The sequence below is a fragment of the Atractosteus spatula genome, chromosome 3 (genome assembly GCF_055471065.1).
Source record: "Atractosteus spatula isolate fAtrSpa1 chromosome 3, fAtrSpa1.hap1, whole genome shotgun sequence".
NCBI classification, from domain to species: domain Eukaryota; kingdom Metazoa; phylum Chordata; class Actinopteri; order Semionotiformes; family Lepisosteidae; genus Atractosteus; species Atractosteus spatula.
This window is the reverse complement of record NC_142708.1, coordinates 42,877,345-42,901,260: the sequence shown is the minus strand read 5'-3', so window position 1 is coordinate 42,901,260 and position 23,916 is coordinate 42,877,345. Positions and strand designations below refer to the sequence as shown.

General features: G+C 36.9%; 1 protein-coding gene across 2 annotated transcripts in view; it reads left to right on the top strand.

Moving 5' to 3' along the window:
* The window catches only part of ric1 (RIC1 homolog, RAB6A GEF complex partner 1), a 128,993-nt gene that overhangs the window by 13,749 nt on the left and 91,328 nt on the right, over window positions 1-23,916 (top strand). For both annotated transcript variants that reach the window (XM_088912301.1, XM_088912300.1), the window contains exon 2: window positions 15,139-15,246. In XM_088912301.1, the coding sequence (XP_088768427.1) occupies window positions 15,139-15,246 (108 nt within the window). The remainder of the gene's footprint in view (window positions 1-15,138; window positions 15,247-23,916) is intronic.

The window sequence follows — 23,916 nt, the reverse complement described above, 5'->3', positions numbered from 1 at the left end:
GTTTGAACAAATGTTTGTGCTTTTCTTGTGTACATAGAAAACACTTGTTAGATATACAGGTACCTGTTTTCTATTTAAAATGGATTATAATTGCTTTTACTTTTTATCTTACTTCCAGTTAATACTATTTTTTAATGGAAGATCTGAATATTTGGATTGTTTCTTGCATGAGAAAATGATTAATAAATTGTAAGAAGTAGATTTAATACTGTTCACTTTAGAAATACTGGGGTAATTCTCTTAATCTGCTGTACCTTGTTCTTTTGTTTTGTGGATTCACATTGATATCTTTCTTCTTTGATAAAAGTTTTATTAAGCTTTATCTGCGTTTAAGTGCTAACTGTATTAAATACAAGAGTATTTGAGTAAGTAGTTATTTTTTGGAGTGATTGCTTAGCACAGTGTTTCTCAAACTTTTTGGACCAAGTACCACCCCTGATCAAACCAAAGCATCAAAGTCATTTCATAGGAACCACAGAAAATCTCACTGACCAACATGAGCGCGCAGGCACACACAGAGATATAATAAAAATAGCACTGAGCACATAGATAATTTGGATCGGAATGCCTTGTAGCTGTTTTACGACTAGCAGTGCTGTCTGTGTCAGGTTCAGCAGCAGAGCTAGTGTCGGTGGCCGATAGGGTTACCATTACGTCTCTATCGTATGGTAACGTACTGTATGTCCCATTTTCCCGGACATGACCTCTATTATGATCCTATTATCTCCCTCTGCAGGGAATTTTAAAATATCCAAAAATGTCGGGGATTTCGACACCATTATTTTCACCATGAAGAATAATTAACACATTTTAAAGATGGAAAGAGAATTTCTTAACTTATCTAGTTCGCTTCGCGAATTACTTGTACGTCGTCGTTGAGTTTTCGTCCTGTACGTGTATGAGAGAGCGAAATCGGGCGTCAGTATAGTCTTTACCCAGTCTGTGCAGTGCAGAAGCATTCCCTCGAAAGGCTCCCTATTTTGTTTCAGACACAAAAAGGCAATTCGAGGACAGAGTTCGTCAACCAAATTAACAGATTATTTTGTAAAATCTGACAGCAAAACGGAATACTTTTATTGCAGCACAGGGGACTTATGCATTTCACACAGTTAAACATCATCAACGTTACTTTACCAATGAAACTAAAACGGGGGATATTTTGAAAACCTACTTCATCCCGACTCCCTTCGCAGATAAGGCAATAGGAAAGTTTCTCAGGGTGTTCTCTTTTTTTGATGTTCAAATATGGTAACCCTAGTGGCCGATGTATAATCCTCCTCGTTCTCAACTGGAGTGCATGATCTATCGGACGTGGCGTCAGTACTCTTGGCGTCTATTCCTTTCAGCCATGACATAATACTTGATTTTTGCCAGGTATTCATTTTCGATCACTTGTTCTGTCGGCGAATGTGGCGCTAAACTGTGTCTGAAAGCTGAAGAGGAGTATGAACAATCAAGTATTAGCGCGCCTTGGTCGACGTAGCTAAATACGTAGGCTGCGTATTTGACACATAACTAATTTGATTAAAATAGAAAATATGAACCGTCTCAAGATTTCTGAAACCCATTAATTAACTTACAGATAAAAAATTTACCTAATTTGTAATTATTCAATTTTTAATTCCCATTTTTTTAGTGCACACAACAAATTTCCAGGGTCATCTGGCGTACCACAGTTTGAGAACCACTGGCTTAGCATTTAGTGCGTTGCTTTTTATTATTTCTTTTACTTAATGAAAAGGTCATTTTCTTTAAGGGCTTTACAGCCACATTAGCAAGACCACAGTAAATGATAACAACTCCCTTTATTTCAATTTACCTTAACCTTTGAGCTCCTAAATGAAAACAGGTTTTGCACACAGTTAAAAGCCTGTATGTAAATAAGTCAAACTCTTATTACTGTTTTTTTGCGGTTCTGTTTCTGCAAACCCTCTAGCCTTTTCTGAGTTATCCCTGGATCTGTTATTAACATAAGAAAAAAGCATTGTTCTTCTCTTTCAGGTAGTGTATTACAGGTTGACACATTAATCCTTATTTATCCCCGAGCCAGTACTAGATAGTTGCTCACACAGGCCCAAGTTAACATGGCAGTGATCAGCACTGCTCTTTATTGATGGCTAAGCTAGGATGAGTGTGCCAGCATGAGGACTTCAGTGATAGAAGATTCACCAGATGCTGATATATATCATTTAGTTAACATTAACTTAAATAATACAGCTGTATTATGACATTTCACTAAAAGATACCAATTGTTTTCCCATCTAAATCTGAGACAGAAATGAGAGCTTGAAAGAGCGATCTTGCTCTTGTGAGTCGGGTCTCTTTATAAGACTCTGAGAATCTTCTGATTCTTATTGCACCAAATACTTTGTTTTGCTGTAATAATAATTCATATCCTATATTGTGAGTGTCTAGTGTTTTTAATACAGTTTGAGCTTTGGAATATTTGGTGCCAGTAATGATTTTCCTTTTCAGGATCTGCAACTAATATGGAAAATAGGTGCTTAAAAACATTAATGAAATAAAGAATTTGAAATATAATAGTAAATATAAAATATTTGTTGTATAATCTGTATGGTATGATTAATTTCATCACTGTTTTTTGTCTTCTAACTTAAATTAATTAAAATATACAAATGTATATTGAAACAGATTGTCATACAATGTTTTACCTTTGAAATATTTTAAAGTTTAGTCTTATGACTAAAAGAAAGTGAGACATAGTCACGTGAGATTAATTTGAGCAAAATTTTGTGTTTATACAAGGAGTTTCTGTACCAGGGTGCCATCCGCCCAGGGGAAATTTGTTTCTTTTTATTTATTAAACATGACTGTACTTGATCTGCAAGCTCTTGGAACAGTTTTCTGTTGTGTACAGGTTTACGAATTTCACAGAGCAACAGCAAGATACACTGTGCTGCTCAAACAGGAAATACCGTTCCCAACCCGACATTGTGAAACAATGCTGAAATACTCAGTACCTAGAGTATGGGTATAATGATACATGAACACATAGTAGAAAAATGTATTTACTGTCATGAATGGCAACAGTGAAACTTGTACAACGCTTAGTTCCTGTCTGCCCAGATGATGCCATGTGTTATTGACTTCTGGAATCTGTGTCACACAGGTCTAAATTTGTTGGATAGCATATGTTTATCATTTCATAGTGTACATTTATCTACAAACTGTGACTTAACTCGCACATGTTTTCTATCTGGAATTATCTTCATATACATATGGTCTATCTGTAAATTGTATGGTATCTTGATCGTATTTATCCATATATATATATATTTTTAATGTGTTGCATAATAATTATGCCAACTTCCATCACTGATTTTCTTTCTGGAAGGTACATTCTTTAGCTTGTTGTTGCTGGTGTTACAGAGCCTAGTAAAATCCAGTTAAAGCCTACAGGTCCCCGTGAGGCAGCAGCGGGGGTCACTGACTAGCTGAGAGCCTAGGAAGATGTGGCTGACAAATCCCACCCTACCCAGTACCCAGTACTCAGTCGACATGACGAAGACTCACAATCTTAGGGCTCAGCCTGTGCTCAGGCAAGCGCCTTTATCACCTCAGTCACTTAGGAGTCCCCAGATCACTATTTCGAGAGGTCTGATTGCAGGCCACGTATTTTTTACAGGCAAATGATGCACTGTAGGACACATAAATGTAAGTTTTTGTGCTTTTTGCACTATTCAGTTGGTTTTTGAGGAAGAGTTTTTTTCTGGTCATTTACAGTATGTAATTTATGTAGTGGAATTACACCTTCAATGTGTTCCACATTCCACATGAATTGACTTTGATAACATAAGCATGCATAGATTTAGCTCTCATGCAACCAAGGCTGTTTTCAGATCCTATGAAGTAGCATTTTCTCTGTCTTCCTGCTCTGATATTTTTTACTTTTCCAAATGTGGTTACTGTGTGTTATTCTTCTATTAATGGCGACAGGCTAGTGAGAAGATTTGAGGATTTATTCTCAAATGTACAAGTATTCCCAATTCCTAAGTAAGGGGGATATACATTTTGACTGGTGTTTTGTAAAGGTCGTGATTAACTACATGGACCCAGAAAGTACATTAAAGTCTGGGGTACAGCAGACGTGAGTTTGTGGAATGCATTAAGTGTACAAGCTGTTTAGACTGTAGTGGCACATTTGAGCTCCAGACTGAAATACACGCATGAGGTTTCAGCATTTGAAAATGTCTTGAAGTTCAGCACACAACTTAATAAGAAATCTTCTAATACATTTGTATTATGTGTAAAATGGTGGCTTTTGTTTATGGCATGAGGAAAAACAGACTTGTGTTTTTGTGTACTGATCGTAATTAAATGAAAAAAAATATGTAATTAAAGTATGATGTTTGTTTCTGATTCTTTTCAGTGTTAGGAAGTTTCTTTTTTCAATTATTTGCAGACTAAAGAGTTGCAATAAATTGTAACAAGTACTATCTACAGACTCCCCAGTAAATGGGAATGTATAGTTCAATAACCTGAAATAAACCAATTGCCATCAAAGGAAAAGTGAATAAAGTTCTCATCTGCTGCACTAGGAGCACACTTCAGGAAGTGTGGCTGAAAGCAGAAAAACACATGCTATAGTTGACACGTCCTTGTCCCCTGCAGGGACCTTGGGCCTTTTCAAATCAGAGAGCAGCCGGCTGTGGACTTTCTTTTATAATTTATGTAATGCTCCTTATAAGAATCCTTGTCTGCAAAACTGATTTATTTGTAGTCTGTATGAGTGTCTCAATAAAAAAAACAAAGAAGAAGAGGGTCTGGAGTTATCACTTGGAGCCTAACATGACGGCCTGAGTTGTGATTCACTCTGTTCTCCTTTTGTTCCTTCAGTTTTATCTACCATCTGCTGTCACAAGAAGCCTTTGTTCTGCACAAGGTAATCCCATTGCCTGTGAATCAGACAGGCTCAGAGTAACAATAATCCACTGGAGGATGCACTTTAGTAATGTAATAATCTTGTCACTTCTCATTGAAAGGGCCATATGTATGTGAGGAAGCAAAACAGCCAACAACATGAGGCTGGTCTAAAGCCATGTTGTGGGAACAGTTACTGTGGCTAAAAGGTAGTATTGCCTGGGCTGATTTTGAACCTGAGACAGACTGAGCCCTGAGAAACCTGAGAGATTTTACTTCCTTCCTAGGATTTCAGATGCATACAATCTTGCATATTATAATGCATTAAACTGTTCTATTTAGAATTTCATATTTTTAGATGAAACTGGAGTAACATCTTAATGTCATTAATTAGATCAGTCCCTAAGCCTATAAATTGTGAAAATCAAAACAACCTTCATGAGTTTGTATGTAACTTAATTCTCTATGGGGGGGAAGTCAATAGAAATATTTATTGAAAGGTGTCTCAATTGCTTTGAAAACCAAGAATAATCATTTATTTTCATGTAAATCCCTTTGTGATGTTGTCTGGTCTTGGTTACGCTTCTCAAAGAAGTGCATTCATGGTCTAAATGTCTCTACTCGGTGTGGTATTAGTTATGTCTGGGATTACGTGAGGTGTTTGGTTCTTAAGAAGGCCTTAACCTCTGTTTAGTTGTTTCCAACAACCTGTAAATTATAGTGATTGAATAGTCCCCCCCCCCCCCCCAGGAAGCCTGAGTTCCTGCTGTTTGAACTGTTCAAAGCTGATCCAGGTTGACTTAATTCAGTAGTGCAGTTGGTTAGCTCCTTCAGTTTCTTTCACAGTGGAGCAGACAGCCGCTGTGTATAAAAAGATTCCTGAAAGGTTGCTATAGTTCTTAGGTATGCAGGCCATTGTTCAAAATGTATTCTCAATAATAGTTAATAAAAGTAATACTGTAATTGTATCAGTTAATATGACTAATATAACTGAATAAGCTTACGCATATGTAAAAAAGATACATACTTTATATCCACAGTGATATTATATTTCTTCACACCTGAAGAAAGCTTTATAGTCAAAACAATGTTTTTTTTGTTCTACTTCTCGGTTTATTTTTAACCTGTAGTTGTTCCTTTTTAGCTTGTGTACTATTGCCAATTACCACTGTAACATCGACAGTATATTACCTACCATAGATGTAGGTAAAATGTCATATAAAAGTTATGTACAGAAGCAAGTAGATATTACATTTGTTCAGAAAAGTAAATAAAAGACAAGAAATGCTTCAGCTCAGACTCTAAACAGAGATACACATACTGTAGTTAATAATGATAAAAACACCCTACATCCTCTACTCAGATGGCAGTTACATTTTGATCAGTTAGTATCTAGTGAATAAATAATGACTGCATTTTAAAGGGAGATGTTTTGCATATCTAAACATACAGTGTTGCAAAATGTATACCATTATACAATATGTATTATATTGCTGTGGACTTAAAGCAATATTATAAAAATAAAGAGCTGCAGTAAGCTACTATTAAAATATTTACTTTGTTTTTTTAACACTTATTTTGTATAAGGAGTAAAGCAACAGGTTTCGTCTTGTGTGTGAAGGCTTTTGGGTATCTGTTCAAGCTTGCCTACCTTCAGCCGACTTCAAGGCACTCCATGTACAGAGACGTCAGACAGGCAGCATCTTGTTTCAGCGAAGTCTCACACTTTGAAGTGCTCAGAAATTTTCCTTTGCCTTTCATGTTTTTTTTTCTTTGCAAGAAAAGTGCTCGAACAGTCAAAGGAGCATCTGGCAGCTAATAGTCCTACACATAAGGAGAATTGTTTCAGTTTTGGGAAGGAGTCAGCTGAATATTGATGTCTTGGGAGATTTTACATGGTTTGTACCTTCTTAACAAAATGACAGAAACGTATCTGCTCATCATAATGAATACAAAACTTTTGGCCATCTAAGGACTGTGTACTACTGTGTATCAAAAGTGATTTTAAAAATGTGAGTGGTGTTAATCTTTGAAGAGCTGTCATAGTTTAAACTGTAAATCTCAATATAAACGCTGGACAGACATTTTAGATGTTCCTTTTGGTGCAGTTATTTATGCCTCTTGATGTATCCTCAATATATTAGGTATCATATACCTTACTGTTATTTGGGCTTCAAGATTGGAGCTGCGTGAACTGTCAATTAATGGCAATTGAAAGGATGAAGGAAATTGGGGAAAAATGCATTTTTCTTACAATTTTATTGACAGCTTTTCCGTTTTTGAAGAGTACTGACTTTGAGGAAATTTAAATATTGCCAGAAGCAGCAGTATATTGCAGATTAATATTGTGTTTTCATGGAGAGGTGGGATCGGGATGTAAAAAAATCAGGAGGGAATTTGTGTCCCTCTCACTGGGAGAAACTCCCAAGCAGCAGGGCACTGAATGTTAGATGTGTCGCCCTTCTGCTAGAATGGCAGACGGATGAGTGCTATGATTGCTTGATCATGGTTGGAAAATTGATTCCATCAACAGGTATTATAACTTGGTAGAACTGTCTGCAGGTAGGTTGTTATCCTGATGGAACTACTGGCTTAGTCATTAGCAGAGAGGGCATTGTGACTGCTTGTTAGCTATCCTCTACCAATCTGCTTTCATTCAGTTGATGTGTTAAATCTCAGCTGATTTTTGCAGCTTTAAGTAGCAAATATTCTGCCAACATTTCTGTGTAGATGTAACTCTGATTGGCATGCACTGGCTTTAAACATCAAAAGTGTTCATTATTTTAATGAAGACTAGCAGGCTGACTGCTACAGTATCAGCTTCTCCATTATGCTTTATTGTGCTGTTAGGAGCCTCTGGCATTCCTTAACCTTTTGGTTCAAGACTACTGATTACTTTGTCTAATTTTTCTAGGAAGACTAAGGACCAGTGGACCAGCTCATTTCATTTGAGCCCAAATTTAAACCTGATATTAAGCTTGACAGTGAGATGTGACAAACTAATTCTGATGAATCATCTTTAACTGTGAACAAATAAGATATTAACTATAATCTTGTCTGCTAAATTAGAGGTTCTGGAACAGGAAAACCTTTCTGTAGCACTGAGATGACATGGTCACTTAGTCGCCGGATAAACACCAGTAGTGTTGATCTGGGAAATGATGTTTTGATGCCGATCTCTTAAAATGTAATATTCTGCATACAGAAAAGCTTATACAGCATGTTTTACAGGATATCCCAGGACTAAAAAAAGTTTTGAACTTTTTGTAGCTTCGTCATTTAAAAAAAATAGTTTAAATGTTCCCTCCTTGGTTTGGTTTCATTTGTGCCCCTTAAGACCCAAATATGTCTTGGAACTGTTGTACTACAGCTTATATGTAGCTCATGTAAAAGTCCATTTATTGTTAAATGAAGGCACGTTGTCTTTTCTTAAATTGATCTGTATGGATCCCTGAATTGATTTGCTTTGAGTGTCACTGCTGAGTGATTTATTTTTGCGCACTGTATTTTGTATTTAGCAGTTTGGAAGAGAAACGACAGTCACAGCAACATGAACCTCATGACCATATGGGCTTTGTTGTGGAATGAAATCCCTTTGAGCATTCTCTGTCTTCTGCTGTAGCACTAATTGCTGTCAACTAACTTTCTTATATGATCTGCAATAATAGTGATCACCAAGACTTCAGAGAGGCAAAAAGTATGTACTTTTTCATATTTATTAGAATGGTATTGTTTGAATTCTGAAACAGTGTTAAATTAGTGTGTAGAGTAAAATTATCAGTTTCATTGTTGCATGTTATCTTTAGTGAAAATACTTCAAAATGGAATGGGATATAAAAACATCTGCTTTATTCCAGAACTGCATGATGGCTTAAAATACTTTGCAGAATTTTGAGAACCCTAGGAAAGTGTACACTTGTGAATAACTTTATGTTCAGTGGAAGTCAGAATCTGTAGTTTGTTTTTTTCCTGTACTATTTAATTTGATTTACTCAGTTCTATCTAAATATTTTAAAAATGTATTTTAAAAACATGTGGTTTTCCAGGATTTTAAGATTTATTTAGTTAAAGAAATGTCACTAAATTATACTTGTATATCAATAAGATCTTTTCAAATTTTATTGAAGACTGCTTGCTAGTAGTGAGTCATCCTGTAGTACAGGCTTGGTCAATTAAAGGGGCACCCAGTGAGTGCCAGTATGTCTGTATGTAGCTCCACAGATGTCAGTGAGTGCTAAAAGTTTGTGGGCTTCTAGGAACAGTCATGGTGTTCCTTTCAAATCCTTTAAAACAAATGTTTGAACTTCCTGGATCAATAAGCTACTACTGTCTGCTGAATCAATTAATGCTATAAGGCCTCCTTTAGTTTATAACTGCTATTATGATCCTCAATTCAGGGGAATTAAAAAGGAAAACATCAAAATTTAATGGAAAAAGCACAGTGAGTAGGGAACAGTACAATTAAATCGGTAAATTACCCCTTCATGCATGAAACTAATATTGTTTGCACTGTTAGGTTGTTCATTGAGATAAACATAATCATTTTGATTACATTTTTATACGTGTGCTACTGTTTTTGCATTTGCCCTGGTCTGTTGGATCTTTTATTGCATGCTGTATCATACCTGTGGTATTTAAAACTGGATTACACTAACGCCCTTTTAGGGAATTAAATGAAAATTATGATTACTTAAGTGATTTACTGTTGAGTATTGCCCTCAGCAGAAGCCCAAGTCAGGCCTGGGAAGTGCTAATGGCTGGCTTGTTTTATTATGGGCTAAATTAGTTTTAGCTTGATAACCACTTGCACTGATTTAATTTAAAACTGCAAGGTTAGTCTCTGGCAGGCTCTCACATCTCCAGTGCAGTGGTGGCCTGATGTCATGTTTTGGAGTTGCACTATAGAGGGCAACAGATGCAAAAAGCACAGGTTTCTTTATAATGGTCAACAAGTATAAGTTAGAAGTGGCTGTGCTTTAAAATATCTTGATGTTTGGCCTACATGTTTCGGAGGAGACAAATGCATGACTTTGTGGTAGAAGCTTTAATTATTCTGACCAAGAAATCAATAATGGAATTCTTTATTGACCTTTTCTGGAAGAAAGATGAAGATAAAGATGGACACTTATAGGGAACATTGAGCTCCCGGCTCAAACATCTGTCCATAACATTCCCTCCCATCCTATTTTCCAAAATGTGGTATGGACTCACTGAATTCCAAATTTCTTAACTGCAACATGTTAATGAGTGCTTGTTTTTTTTTCAAAATGAAAAGAATACAGTACCCCCACTGGAACTGCTAGAAAGATACTTCAATCCATTTTTAAATACATTATGGTATTTTAAAGAATTCCATATTGGGAGGTGGAAAATTATAATGGCTGGGCAGAAGCTTGACCCAGTGTCAGATGTAAAAAACTTTGCCTTTTTTATTGCTATTTCAGAATCGGAACCCTACCATAGATAGGTACTGCCATTGTCACAGAACTATAAGAAATAAAATGGCAGTGTTTTTATTTGCACTCTGGCTATTAGGATAAATAAAAGTATAGGACCAGAAAATAGTCTCACTACTCTTGTTAACAGGCCAGAAGACAGATTATTGTTGGTAACCTCTGAGCCTAGTTGTTTAGAATGGGTAGTATATGAACTTGGACAAACTCTGTCTCACAAGCACAGAATTGTCGTGGGTGTCATTACTTTCCTTGTTTTTTTTCATTCCCCACCTTGTTAAATGAGTAAAGTAGCTTTTTATAAAATGAGTTATAATTTTAAAATAAAAAAATATTATAAATTACTATTTCTGGTGTGTGGATAGAAATCCACAAGCATGTAGAGCTATAACAAGAACAAAATCTTCTACAATTGGGGTATAGCTTTCAGGTGTAATGCTCTTAATTTCTTTAAAATCACTGAGAGCATCTTGTGATTTCCTTTAAGATTACCTCAATCTTTTCTCAAATCGCGATAATCTTAAAGCATTCGATGGTGATTGTCCAGCAAAATATACAGCAACATTGGAAGAGGAAGATGAGGGATTAGGGTTACATTTGTATTGAATGTCATGTTGAGTGACCATCTGCTTATTGGCTGTCAATAAATCTTACCACCTTGCACTGAACTGAACACTTGTCTTCATCACTATACTGAAAAATGTTTATTCTAATGAATGTCCAACATATGCATTTAGTTTCTAACCACTTTATCCAAAACAGGATCACAGGGGTGCCAGAAAGTGGAGAAATCACAGTAGAAACTCCACAAAGACAGCACTCTAGGAATTGAACCTAGGGCTCTAGCACAGTGAGACAGGCTGTTTACTGTAACACGGCATCACTGTGCTGCCCTCTGATAGAACGTTTCCTAGAATTAAGAAAAAGCATTTTCTGGTAGCTATGTACTGTAGGATTAATTTTGTCTCCCTTGGGAAATCTTATTCCAGTGCAATATAAGCAAAGTGTGCCATAAACCACAATGTCTCCTGATTGATGAAAAATGGTCTTAACTTTATTTAAATAAAATTACAAAATCGTGAGCATATCTGTCAGAAAACATTTTCTATAATGGTAGACATTCGGATAGCATGTTTTTCATGTTGAATCTCAAATGCTTAAGTGTTTTCTTAAAATTTATATGTCCTGGTGTTAAACATGAGTGCCTGATTACTTCATCCAATTTGCTGCAAGCTGGCACCAGTCACAAGAATAAATAACAGTACCTAACACTGTTCTGAACCTTAATGAGCCAGTAGTAACACGAACATGATGAGTTTAAAAAAGTTGTCCGAGTTTAACAGCATTCTTGTTTCTTAGATAAACTCGGTTTCAGTAATATTAAGTAAAAGCAACAGTGAATGGCAGGCATTCATTGTTCAAAGGTTTGTGACTTTAATTTTGTGTAATTTCGGTATTGTTGGTTCTGTGTAGGCACCTTAAATTCCTAATTGCAGTATATGGAGAAAAACTAGCATTTTACCAAACAGTTGTTTCTTAACTTGACCCTGAATTTCCAGTGTACTGTAAATCCTACAGCACTGTGGCCAATGCTGGTCTCAGAAGGGGAGGTGCAGTGTCTCCTGTTTTCTTAATGTAAAGGGTGTTTGGATCTGCATCCTGACTCTTAGGTACAGTTGACATAAAATAAAGCAGATGAAGCATATCGTTCAGCTGGGTGCTGTACTGTGCACCTGCTGTATACATTTTTCCTCTTAGATCTATATCAAAGCTAGATTTGTGTTGCTCTTTTAAGATACTATGGCTTTTCTAATCTGACTTTACTTTGAAGGAGTTTCAGCAGGTAATTTTCATCTACTCTAAAATGCTTCAAGTTAGGCTATTTAAAATCTCCAGATCTTGTCTCTATTTACCAACATTTTCCATGCAGATAATGTAGCTGGTGCGGCAAGTTTAATATTAATATACTGTAAAAAGCAGACATATATTCTATCTAAAGCTAATATATGCTAATGTCAAAGCATACATTAAAGGAAGTGACCATGGGAAAGAATGTCATGTGGACATTTGGAAATCAATATATTTGTATTTAGTTCATTTGCACATTATAATTTTGACTGTCATCTCTATAACATATAATTTGATAATAAACCCTGTAGCGGGTTTTACTATTCAGTAGCTACACGTCTGCTGTAAATGTCTGCTATATTCTCCTGGTTTAATTTCTCTTTAACTGCCAAAATAAGAAACAAATTCAATTCATCAATTAGAAAGGAGAAAAATACTTGTCACATTTACAGTGTTTAATGACTAAGGTTGTAGACATAGTCCCTCATTTAATCAACTATGGCAATGTGTTTTGCTCATGGCAAAGTGCTTTGACACCTTCAGTTTTCCATAACAGAACCCTAACATGTGGGGCACAGCTGGCAGAGTAATTTCCTTGTTGTTTGCCAAAACTCCTGTAACAGGATAAATCTGGGTTAGCAGGGGGGATACAATGCCTGTAGAACCTCTACACACCCTTTCCAAAGTAAAACAGTTTGTGGCCTAACAGCCTAAAATCAAAACACGTCAAATCAGAATTTATTTTATCTCTTCACATTGTAACACATAACCTCCAAGTGAAAAACCAACACTTTAAACTCTTTGAAAAGTAAATACAAATGAAAACCTAGAAAACAGGGGTGTGTACACTTATCTAACCCATAGCAATAGCAATTGTTAAATGGCTCTGGTATGATCAATTACCTCCCTATTGCAATTCAATTGTAGTGATCCTGCTGATTACAAAATAAAATTGGCTGTTCCTGTGGGTGTCCTCTGATAGGTGGTGCATCTTCCAGTAAAGAGTCAACTATGGACAACAAAGAGCTATCAAAAAGGCACAGGTCAGGTTAATAAAATATCAGGCAAATAATTAGATATCAGGATAATTAACACCAAGATCAGTAATCTCTTACTTATCTCACAATATTAAGAGAGTACAGTGTTATTTCACATTGAATCCACTTTTCCATATTTTCAGGAAAAGTAAACGGTAAGGAAAATTTTCAGTCTTGTGTTAGTGTTGCAGAAAAAAATTCCATACACAAGAAAAAGAGAACAACAAATTGAGTCCTTTCCTTTCCCCAGTATACAGTTGCTTGTTACTGTATATACGACTACTGTTTAAAACAGTATGCAAAGTCATTGTGTCCTTTATTATTCGAATTATGGTTCCAGGTTGGACTGATGCATTTAGTGAAATCACCAGATTCCTGGATAGATATGCATAACATGCAAACAGAAGCCATAAAAGAACTTCGCGGCATGTCAGATGTTAAAATTAAGGAAAATTGAGACCAAGCCTTGTTTATAAACTTATTGCATTGTGTAGGTATTGTCACATAATTAGGAAGAGAGCATAAAGAACAGCTGAGCAGCAGAATACCCCTGACATATGTTATGTTTTTTGCCATTTAATTTGTCTCTGTGTGTCCTGCTGTTATGTATTGTAAATGTTTGCTTTGATTATTTTGTTCCACATTAAAAAGAGAAGAGCTGCAGGGTATTATAATATTTGTGCCCTGGAATACATTGCAGTCTGTGTATAATTGACAAAAGATGGGGGGAAAATAAAGAAAACATTTTCATAAATTACGATACAATTGTTTATATAAAACTTATAGTTATATAGTTTCTTAACAAATCTCTCCCCTCAGCTCATGTTCATGGCCATAGCTCCGTGGATGGTCTTGCGTGCCCGTGTCCCCTCACTTCTCTGAACCATCAATTCCACTGTTTTTCAAGAGACATAGAGTAATGTACATGATGTAAAAGTTAGCTAACAATTATTTTGCACGTACAGTAACTTTATGATCTTCAGGGCTGCATGTTTATTAGCCAACCTCAGCTTACTTGCTCCAGGAGGAGCTCCATGAGCTGACAAATATGTAACCCAAATCCCTTTTTCTTACTTGATTTCAGGCCCCAAAAACAATGGTTTCCCACTTCTGGTGGATAGACCTAGTTCTTTATTCATACTGTAGGATCCTTCACCTAAGGCTGAAATTTCTTTGCCGGGCTAGCACAAAAAGTTTCCTTCTTAATTCCCTTCCTAAGATAGCTTTGCGTGGGACTGTGTGGAGATGTTTAATCCCTCCCCGTGGGTCTACTGCTTGGCCCAGGATGGCAGAGCAGTTGAGGAGTCAATCCACCTTTTCTTCTGGATACTAATCTAGAAGTTCTAGGCTCCCTAGAAGTGGTTGATCTCATTACTGTCATTATCTGATTCATCCTCAAATTCAGAAGCTCTAATATTGAATCATTGTAATACTTTGGGGCATTCATAAAGCCTCATCAACAAAAGTGATGATTATCCCCTCAAAATTATCCTCTGTATGATCTAGATAGTTACATAAGTTAGATAAATAATTTTATGTAGTCCTGAACAATTTTGAATGTAGTCCTGCTGTTCTTTTGCAAGTAGCTATTTTTAAGCTGGTCTGAAGAACTTGTTTCATGTTTAAATTGTATTTGGAGGATGTGTAATCTTCAGATTTACAGATAAAATAACAAATAAGGGTGGGTAACAGCTACCTCATAACAGACAAAAGACATAAAATAAACTTTATGAAAGTTCACCTGCACCTGTGAAAGTTCATCTTATAGTCACTTGACAAATAATGCTGTATGTGTTTGATGAGGCATATTCTACTTCTGTTTCTCAAGAAATAGACCCAGGAAAGGTTGGGATAATGTAGAAAGACAAAAAACAGCATTTTGCCTTGTCTGATCTTTACTTCTTGTCTTTTTTCCCCAGCCCAGTGTTCTAATAGTGAGCTATATAGAGTCAGAGAGGGCAGCTTCACAATTTGGGTCCTACCAGCGGGCAGAATGGAAACCAGACGACACCATGATAGCAGTGGCTGTGAGTACAAGAAGTGTTTTTTTATTTTTGTGCCTCATAAGTGTAATGGGTGGATAAGTGTTCAATAGTAATAAATACTATGATACCAAGATCCTACAATACGTAGTAAAAAATCTATTTTGTTTTTATTATAGTTTTATTGGATATTTTCACTCATAAGCTTTTTTTAATGATGAAAGATAATTATCTTCCTTGGATCTGATGGTGACTGCTTATACCAGTATAGGATCAACAGACTCTCTGGCAGGTTTCAGGAGAAATGCGGGTGTGTACTGTATATGGTGCTTCCCAGGCATTGATTTCTACATGTTTGCTTTTACAATGTCTATGAAATGTTTTTTCTGTGCTCTTCTGGAGCAGTTGCCTTAGCTGTTCTGGGATCCTAGAGTCTCACATCCAGATAACATGACCGAGCCTATGCTGATGATGGAACATGATCACAGTTTCATTGCTAGTGGAGCCTGCCTGGGAGAGAACAAAGTTGGGAAAAGTTCTTCAGCAAAAGCAATGAAACAGTTCAGGAGAATTCTTCTAATCTTGCCCGAGACGGACATCATGGAGATCACTCTGTGATTTTTTAGATCATATTAGTCCCACTTCTTGAAGATTGTCAAAATTATGGCATCCTTAAATTCCTTTAGTATTATATAATCATTCCATTTCAATATAGTGTGAGCTTGTAGGTGTAGTGCTAGGGCTAGTTTGTGTCTAAGCTTGTGTCTAAGTGGTACGGGATGTAATTGAATATTTTGTTGCAGAGGCAGACTTCGCTGTCTTTTAACGTGTCACAAGCCACACAGCCCTGTACCAGAGGTTCAGTGCAGACTGGAGGAAAGGCATATATCTCACCTGGGGGCGGAGCGGTGGCTCTGTTGCTAAGGATCTGCGCCTGTGGCTGGAAGGTTGCTGGTTCAAATCCCGCAGCCGGCAGAGGAATCCTATACCGTTGGGCTCCTTTGCAAGGCCCTTAACCCCAACTGCTCCATGGGCGCAGTACAATGGCAGACCCTGCGCTCTGACCCCAGGCTCTCTCCCTATCTGTGTGTCTGTGTGTCTCATGGAGAGCAAGCTGGGGTATGCGAAAAGATAATCCCTAATGCAAGAAATTGTAAAGGGTTAATAAAGTGATGTTATAAAGCTGCTGAGGTTCCAGGCTGAATATTCTCACTATTCACTCAGCAGCTTGGGAAATGTCAGTCACAGTTGGGTAGTGACATGAGCCAGGCTTGAACCTGTAACATCTAGATCATAGAGCACAGCTTGCACTTGAGCAAGCAGCCTTACTCTTCAACCACTTGGGAGGCCCCATGAGTCCCTTCCTTGGTGAGGGCCCCCCCTTCGATAAATCTGAAAGGTCCAGGTGCGTAGGTATTCAGGCTTTAAACAGACCTTGAGGAATTGTAGAACAACAGATATAGATTGTCTGCAAGATGTTGAATTTGTTCAACTGTTTGTCATGTTAAAAAATCTCCTTTATACCTCTGTGTTTGCTTGCTGGTGGGTCAGATACTTCTCTGTGGAGTTTGGGTTGCTCTCCCATGCAGAGAAAGCCTTGCACATTTGATCAATAAGTAATCGATTATTGATTAATAGTCTAGTCATTTTCATCAAACCAATCTTGGTATTTCCTGGTATAAAATCCAAATCTAAGTATGTCTTAGCAGCAGGCATTTCCGATATTCATCTTAATGATCTTCCTGAACCATATAAACATTTTTCTTCTATTCTTGGTTGAGTCTTGAGATGTTTGAAAATGTGTTTTTTTATGGTTGTATTCATTCAGTGCTTTAGTGCATAACTATTTAAACAGTGCTTCATGGAGTCATTGCTGTTTGAATTGCATGAATCCCTGAATTTGCATGGATATATGGGAATATGATATAAGTATATCGATTCTTTGCTAATATGAGACAGAATCATGGGGTGCTCATTGATTCCAATTACAAATTTACAAAAGATGCCAAAGGTTTCATTTGTGAGGCAAATCTATCTTTCTTCGATTTTCACTTCAAGACGAAAAGCCAGCTCCATATTTTTTTACTGGTCTTTCTTTGGCTTGTCGGGCAAGTTCTGATGACACAAATGCAATATGTCTTTTTAGACAGTCCATCTTGGTCGTGATGTTGAAGGTCTCATATTTTAATACTCTTTTTTGTTTTTTTTGACTACATATAGGTGGTGCCCTTGAACATGGCTGTTCATTTAAGAGTGATATGGTGGATTTTTGTTAAGGGCATCCTTAGTTTTTTCCTATCTTAAAGGGCCAAACAGAACATATTCTAGGTAGGGCTGATCATCTCAGCTACAGCTGCCAATGCGCGTCTGCCTCACCCAAATGTTAACAACCCTATTGTGATAGCTGTCATGTGTCACTATTTGCTAGTTGCCATAGGCCTTGGAGAATATCCGGAAAATGGAAGATATCTGTACTGCATGCAGGCAGGGGTGCTAAGCTCACAGGCGGAGTGGTGCTGTAGCAAGCTAGGAACTCGGCAGAGCTGTGCTCGCAAGCAGCGGGGTAGTGTAGCAGACAAGAACACAGAGTTTGTGGTCAGGCAGGCAGGGGGTAAAGCTGATGCAAACAGAACTCATTCCAAAGCACAAAGGGGAATCCAAAAGGTGTGTTGAGAGTAACAAGCCAAGGATGATCTGGGAACAATGTCAAGAACGCAAGCAGAGGTCAGGAATCAAAATTACATGCAGCAAGGAAAAAGCCGGAGGTTTTGGAAGCTCAGTCTGTAACGGAAACCTGAGCAGGGTCTGAGTAGCCCTAAATATCCCTGAACCACCTGAAGTGGGCGATGAAGTAAATTGCCTCCAGGTAATCCAGATCTCTTGTCAAATTGGTATTCATGGCAACCGGTGCTGAATGCAGATATGTGGACAGGTGCAGGTGGGTGGAGCAGTGACTGGCTGCCATGTCAATACTATCTCAGCTGACATGGCAGCAGGGGTGTGCATGGCTGGTGAGTGCAGGAATGTATGGTAATCAATGTGGTTTCAGGACTGAAGTCCTTCCGTAGTTCATGCTGTTGATGCCAGATGAGAGCCATGTGGTCGATGTGCCAACTTAGTTGTTTATTGATTCAAACAAGAACCCCATTTCTCAACCAAGCACTCTACCAAGCTGTAGATCTGTTAAATGTGTATGAGCCCTTTACAAAACATTGAAAAGAAAGAGGCCATTCAGCCCATCTAGCTTGTTTCCTAGTAATGTATTGATCTGATCTCTCCCAGATTATATTTGAACGTTCTCTGGTAATCTATGTGAGCTCCGAGTAGTTTAATTCATACAGCCACACCCCTGTAAAGTCGCTCATATTTTCAGTTTTAAAAGCACTTTCTTTTGTAAAATTTTATTTTGGAGTTCTTCTTTTGACACTGAAGCAATAATCTGTATTTGTCAGAATTGTGAATACTTATATCACATCCCCTCATAATATGCTCTGTTTAAAACTTAAGAGCATTCGAAAGAATAAAGTGCTCTTTTAACTGGTTTATGGATGACGAGACCAGGAACGCTTCTAGTTGTTTCTTTGAAATCTTTCCAGAGTAGCAGGTTTTTTTTATAATGGTGGCCACATTTGTAGAATATTCTGAAAAAGGTCTTACTGATTATTAATATTACTTCCCTTTTGCGTGCTGTACATTTCACTCTATATCCAAACATTTTGTTTGCCTTTTGTATTTTTTCCCTAGATCAAGATGCTTCAGGATTACTGCCTTTTTTGTATTTGTAATTCCTGTTATTACTGTCTGTGTGCAACAATTTGCACCTATTGTAATTGTGTTGTTTTTAACATCCTTATTGGATTATCTGTGAATTTAACAAGTTTAGCAGCAATTACATACTCAAGATCATTAATGTACATAATGAAGAGTAGTGGTCTAAAGACAGACCTCTGTGGTACTGCATTGAAGGCATTCTGCTTTCTAAAAGTTTCCTAATATGTATTCTGTTCTCTGCCCATTATCCAGTTCTCAATCTGTGTGCATGCATTACTTTGGGTTCCTGTATCTTTCATTTTAATAATATTTTGAATCTCATTTTAACAGAAGTACTTTCATTTTAACAATAAGTTGTCTTCCACAGTATGCATATAATTAAGTAAAAATGAAAAATTCAGATGAGCTTAAAATGTTAATCTTCAAGTATTTCTGTTATCATCATCATTTGTTGAACATATGCTCTTATCCAGGGAGACTACAGAGATTTTACAGAAACATCGAGAACAATCACGGAGGTACAAGAAGTTAACAATAAGGATAGCACAACCTATGCTGTGCAAACAAATTGAAACTGTTACAGTTAAAACATTCTGTAGATAGTATGGATATGGAACAGTAATGTAACACACCCTGTTAGTATCTGTTCTGTTTTTACAGTGAATAAGTACAACTAGGAAGTTACATGAACAATTTGGGAATTCAGAATATTAATACTTTACAGTGTGAGAAATTGAAGGATGTGGCTGACAGTTAACAGGTGCTGCATAAATGAATGACTCTGAAATTTTCTTGAGCATGTGCTTTAAGGATGGTCAGGGCCTGAATAATTCTGATTTCTGTTCATTCCACCTCTGAGGGTAAGGGTGAAGAACAAATAGGCTATGGGAGTGGGAGAAGAGAGGGGATCCAGCCTACCTGGTGGAGGAGGAGGACAGGAGGGGTTGCAAGGAGAGACAGGGGACTGTAGGCATGTAATTGTGGAGACAGTGGTATTTAAGAACTAGGAAGTTGAATGAGATGTGTATAGCAACAGGAAGCAAGTGGAGAAACTGAAGAAATAGTCTAGCATGCAAAGAATGATGATGATATAAGACGAGGCGAGCTGCCGAATTCGGATGAGCTGGAGTAAAGAGGTGGATTCTGTGAAGGTTGCTTAAAAAGAAATGACAGGAACATTCTAGAGACGTGTTTTGGGAGCAGGAGAGTGAGATTAAAGAAAACCAGGCAAGAATCCCCTACAGCTGTTTTCAAACATGAGTTAATCTTTGTTGATTAGCTTTAAATTTACTTTAGGTTTAATTACTGTAACATCATAGCTCATTTTTGTTTGTCATTTTAAAAGCTTTTATGCACCATAATATAGATTGCTATGACTGTATTACCCAGCTGTTTGGTTTTGTTTGGCCTGTGATCTCAGTGCACCTTTTGACATGAATGTTTTAGGACACAAAGTTGTGAGGAAGTGGAAAATTAGGTGTTTGTTGACTGCTCTTTATATAGAATCATCCTCTGGTTAATGTGTATTGCACAGAAACACATAGTCTGTCAAAATCTAATCCACATGGAAATAGGCTTTTAAAAACCCACGGAAATGTGGCAGAGGTGTTAACTGGGGTCAGTGACACAGTATGTTTCATTTTGCACATAATATTTGTGAAGCAGAATCTTTTTTTTTCTTTTTACCAGAATGGAATAACAATATTCCATTCAAGCCACTTGTTTATAATGGTGGTCTTTCAAGTAAAAAAGTGATCTGATTCTCTGCTGACTGCAGTTGGTCTTCTGCTCAGTGGTGGTTAAATGGGAACAAAGGATCCTGGTTACTTCAGCATTAAGGGAGCAATGGAGAGGGACACAAAGTATGTGTGGTATTTCTTTCCATTTTTTATTCCTCTGAATATGACTAAATCAGACAGGCCTGGCTTCAAGCCATAACAAACCTCAGCCCTGGCTTCTCTCATCTATATTGAACACACAGGAGTTCATAGTTATTTAAAGCAGATGGTGGGAATGGCAATCCTTTTATAAAAACCTTGGAGCCTTTCTTGTTTTTAGTTCCATAGCGACACATGTGAGTCACAAGGCAAAAAAAAATAGCTGGGCATTTTGACTTGTCTTCAACACCTGTTCCTAAACAAGTTGGATATATATACGTTTTTATTTTGCTGTTATTTCTCCACTCCTTATGTAAGCTTTTCCCTCTACCAGTTGCCATTGTCACAAATATTGTTTTTACTCTTGTGAGGCCTTTTTCTCTGTGATGAAAATGTTAAGGATGTGTTATATGGTAATGCTTCAGTTCCCAAGCTACTTGCCATTGTGTCTCTCCAGATTTCAAAATCTTTGTGTCAAAGGTTGTCTGCCTGTCGCACATGTTTCTTCTGTAGGGGTACGTTTCAGTGCCATAGCAGCACATTTGCTATGACTTGCTCTTCATCATCTGTCCTCAGGTTCTGTTATACAATTCCCTCTTTCAACAAGGGAGAAAATTACTCATTGTCATACAATTTGATGACATTCTTTCTAATGACATCCTCACTGTACTCTGAAATGTTAAAGAAATAACAAAAAAGAATGACTTAACTACATCACTTCATTTTGGAATGAATTTAAAGTCAGTGATGCTGCATTTGCTATTGAGATTTTTCCTTTTATCAATAGTAATCCTAGTTTTCAAGGGTTGGAAGGAGACTTGCTTTGGAAAATACATTCTTTTAACATGTATGTAGCAATATCCAAAGTACATTATTTTGCTACTGACAGAACTAGTTTTATTCCATATTCTGCTTGAAAGCTTTTTTACCTGCTCACCTTATATTTTTTTCTGGGTAGCTCAAAGTTGTAGTAATTAAACTGATGTTAATGCTGACCAGTAATAGCTCACAGCACTAATGCATAGCTAGTAGAAACAAACAATACAGAAAGTAAGATCATGTCTGTAGCTCAGACTAAACTAGTAATAGTAGCAGCTGTGAATGTCTTGATAGAAGATGGAAGATGGAAGATGTGTGCTTTTATATACAGCATTGATGAATTAAAACAAAATCTTTGTGCATGAGAGGGAGGTTTGGGGTGTACTATTGCCATAAAAATACCACTGATGGCTGCATGCACACAAACCGCATTCCTAGACCATAATTCCCTTGCATTCATCATGCAAAAGCCCCACCACCATTCCTTGCACCAATACCAAAAGCCAACAGCCTTTTGGTTTAATTTAGGATAATTGATATCCAGAGGATCGTTCCTTAGACCTGGGGGTTTATTGCCAGGATTATCAATATTTTTTTCTTCTTAACTAGGGTTTGTCCGTATCTTTATTACCTTCATCCAAGGTGGGGAAGCACTGGTACAAGTGCCTATACAAAGTCTTTACACCCTCTCCCAAGTAATGTATTTTGTGGCTGAAATCAGTCTGAAATCAAGATAAATCAGTAATCATAAATTGCCACCTTTATTTATTTATACATTATAACACACAACCACCTAGAAATAAGAGTTAATAAGTGTACACATCCCTTACCTAGTGGAAGCTCCTTTTGCTTGAAATACTGCCTTAATTCTGTTTTGAAATGTCTGTAAAATTTAGCACAAGTAGATTTTTAAAGTGTTTGCCATTCCTCCTTACAGCACTGTTTTCAAACTCAAATAATGAGGGGACCACAAAATGTGTTACTTTGGAAAGAGTGTGTAGGCTTTCAATAGGCACTGTATATAGGGTGGTCACAGTCATGGATTTAGTCAGAAACGTAACCATTCAATTCCTTAATAGTTAGCAAAAAATGTTAAAATTTTATTTTGATATCCACAGAAAGAATAAAAGGAAGCTAAAACACAATGTTTATTACATTTTATTTTTGATAAGCAGCTAACATAAAAAGTATAAAAATAAACTTGTAAATTCCAAATAACAGTCATTTTATGGGTTAAAAGAGGACAAAAACTAATTAAAGGCAACTGTCTCTTTGAAAATTCTATCAATAAGAGACCAAAAAGTAACAGTATGCTGAATTACAGTTGTGCATAACAGGGATGCTTCCTGATTTCCATACCATCTGTACACTAAACTAATTAGACTATGTCCTAATTGAACACATTTTAAGTTAAAAGGCCCAATTTAACAGAGAGCTTGTAAGATGGGATCTGTTTTCAATTGTTATGTTTGTTAATATTCTGTACATTGAAAACAGATGTCCTGTAAATGTTCCATTTATCTTAAAAAGATTTTAAAATATCCTGACTTTGTCATTGCAAGCAAAAGCTGTGATAACTTGTATTTAAGTTGTGCTCAAAGAACCTTAGCTTTACAACTGCATCAACAAATCCTTTGATAAGAATATTTCTTTTGCATTGTAGTTGGTTTCTCAGATTTAATTTCCCTATTGCTTTTTCTGTTTTTTGAGTATATCAATTTCTGTGCTGCTTTTTTCTCTCTGACCACAGCTTTTTCTCGGATAAAGAGGATTTACTGAACTTGTAGTTTGAATAGACAGTACTGTGACTGTTTATCTGTAAACAGCAGTTCCTGGTCTCTGAAATCACCCCATTCTTACTTTTAATCTTCAACTTTGTTTAATGTATTCATTGCAAACAAAACTCAGATTATCCAAGGTCTGAGTGTCCTTCATTTTCTTTGGCAGCTGATGTGGACAAACTTGAGGTTTGATTTGTTTTCTAACCTATTAAATGTTTCTAGGTAAAATGTTTCCTTTGACATTATAGTATGCTTTCTGGTACATTGAAATCTCAGCTGTTTTTTTTTTAATTAAATGATACTGTATATGCAGTGTTATGAACTGGAAAGTTAGAATACTGACAGTGTGCAAGAACACTTTTCAGTGTTTCAGAAACCATGAGGGGAAAGGAACCATAAGTCCCTGCTCCGAATGACTGGATCTCTCAGTTCTGATAAACATAGGGAAGCAGCTCCACACTGCTTTT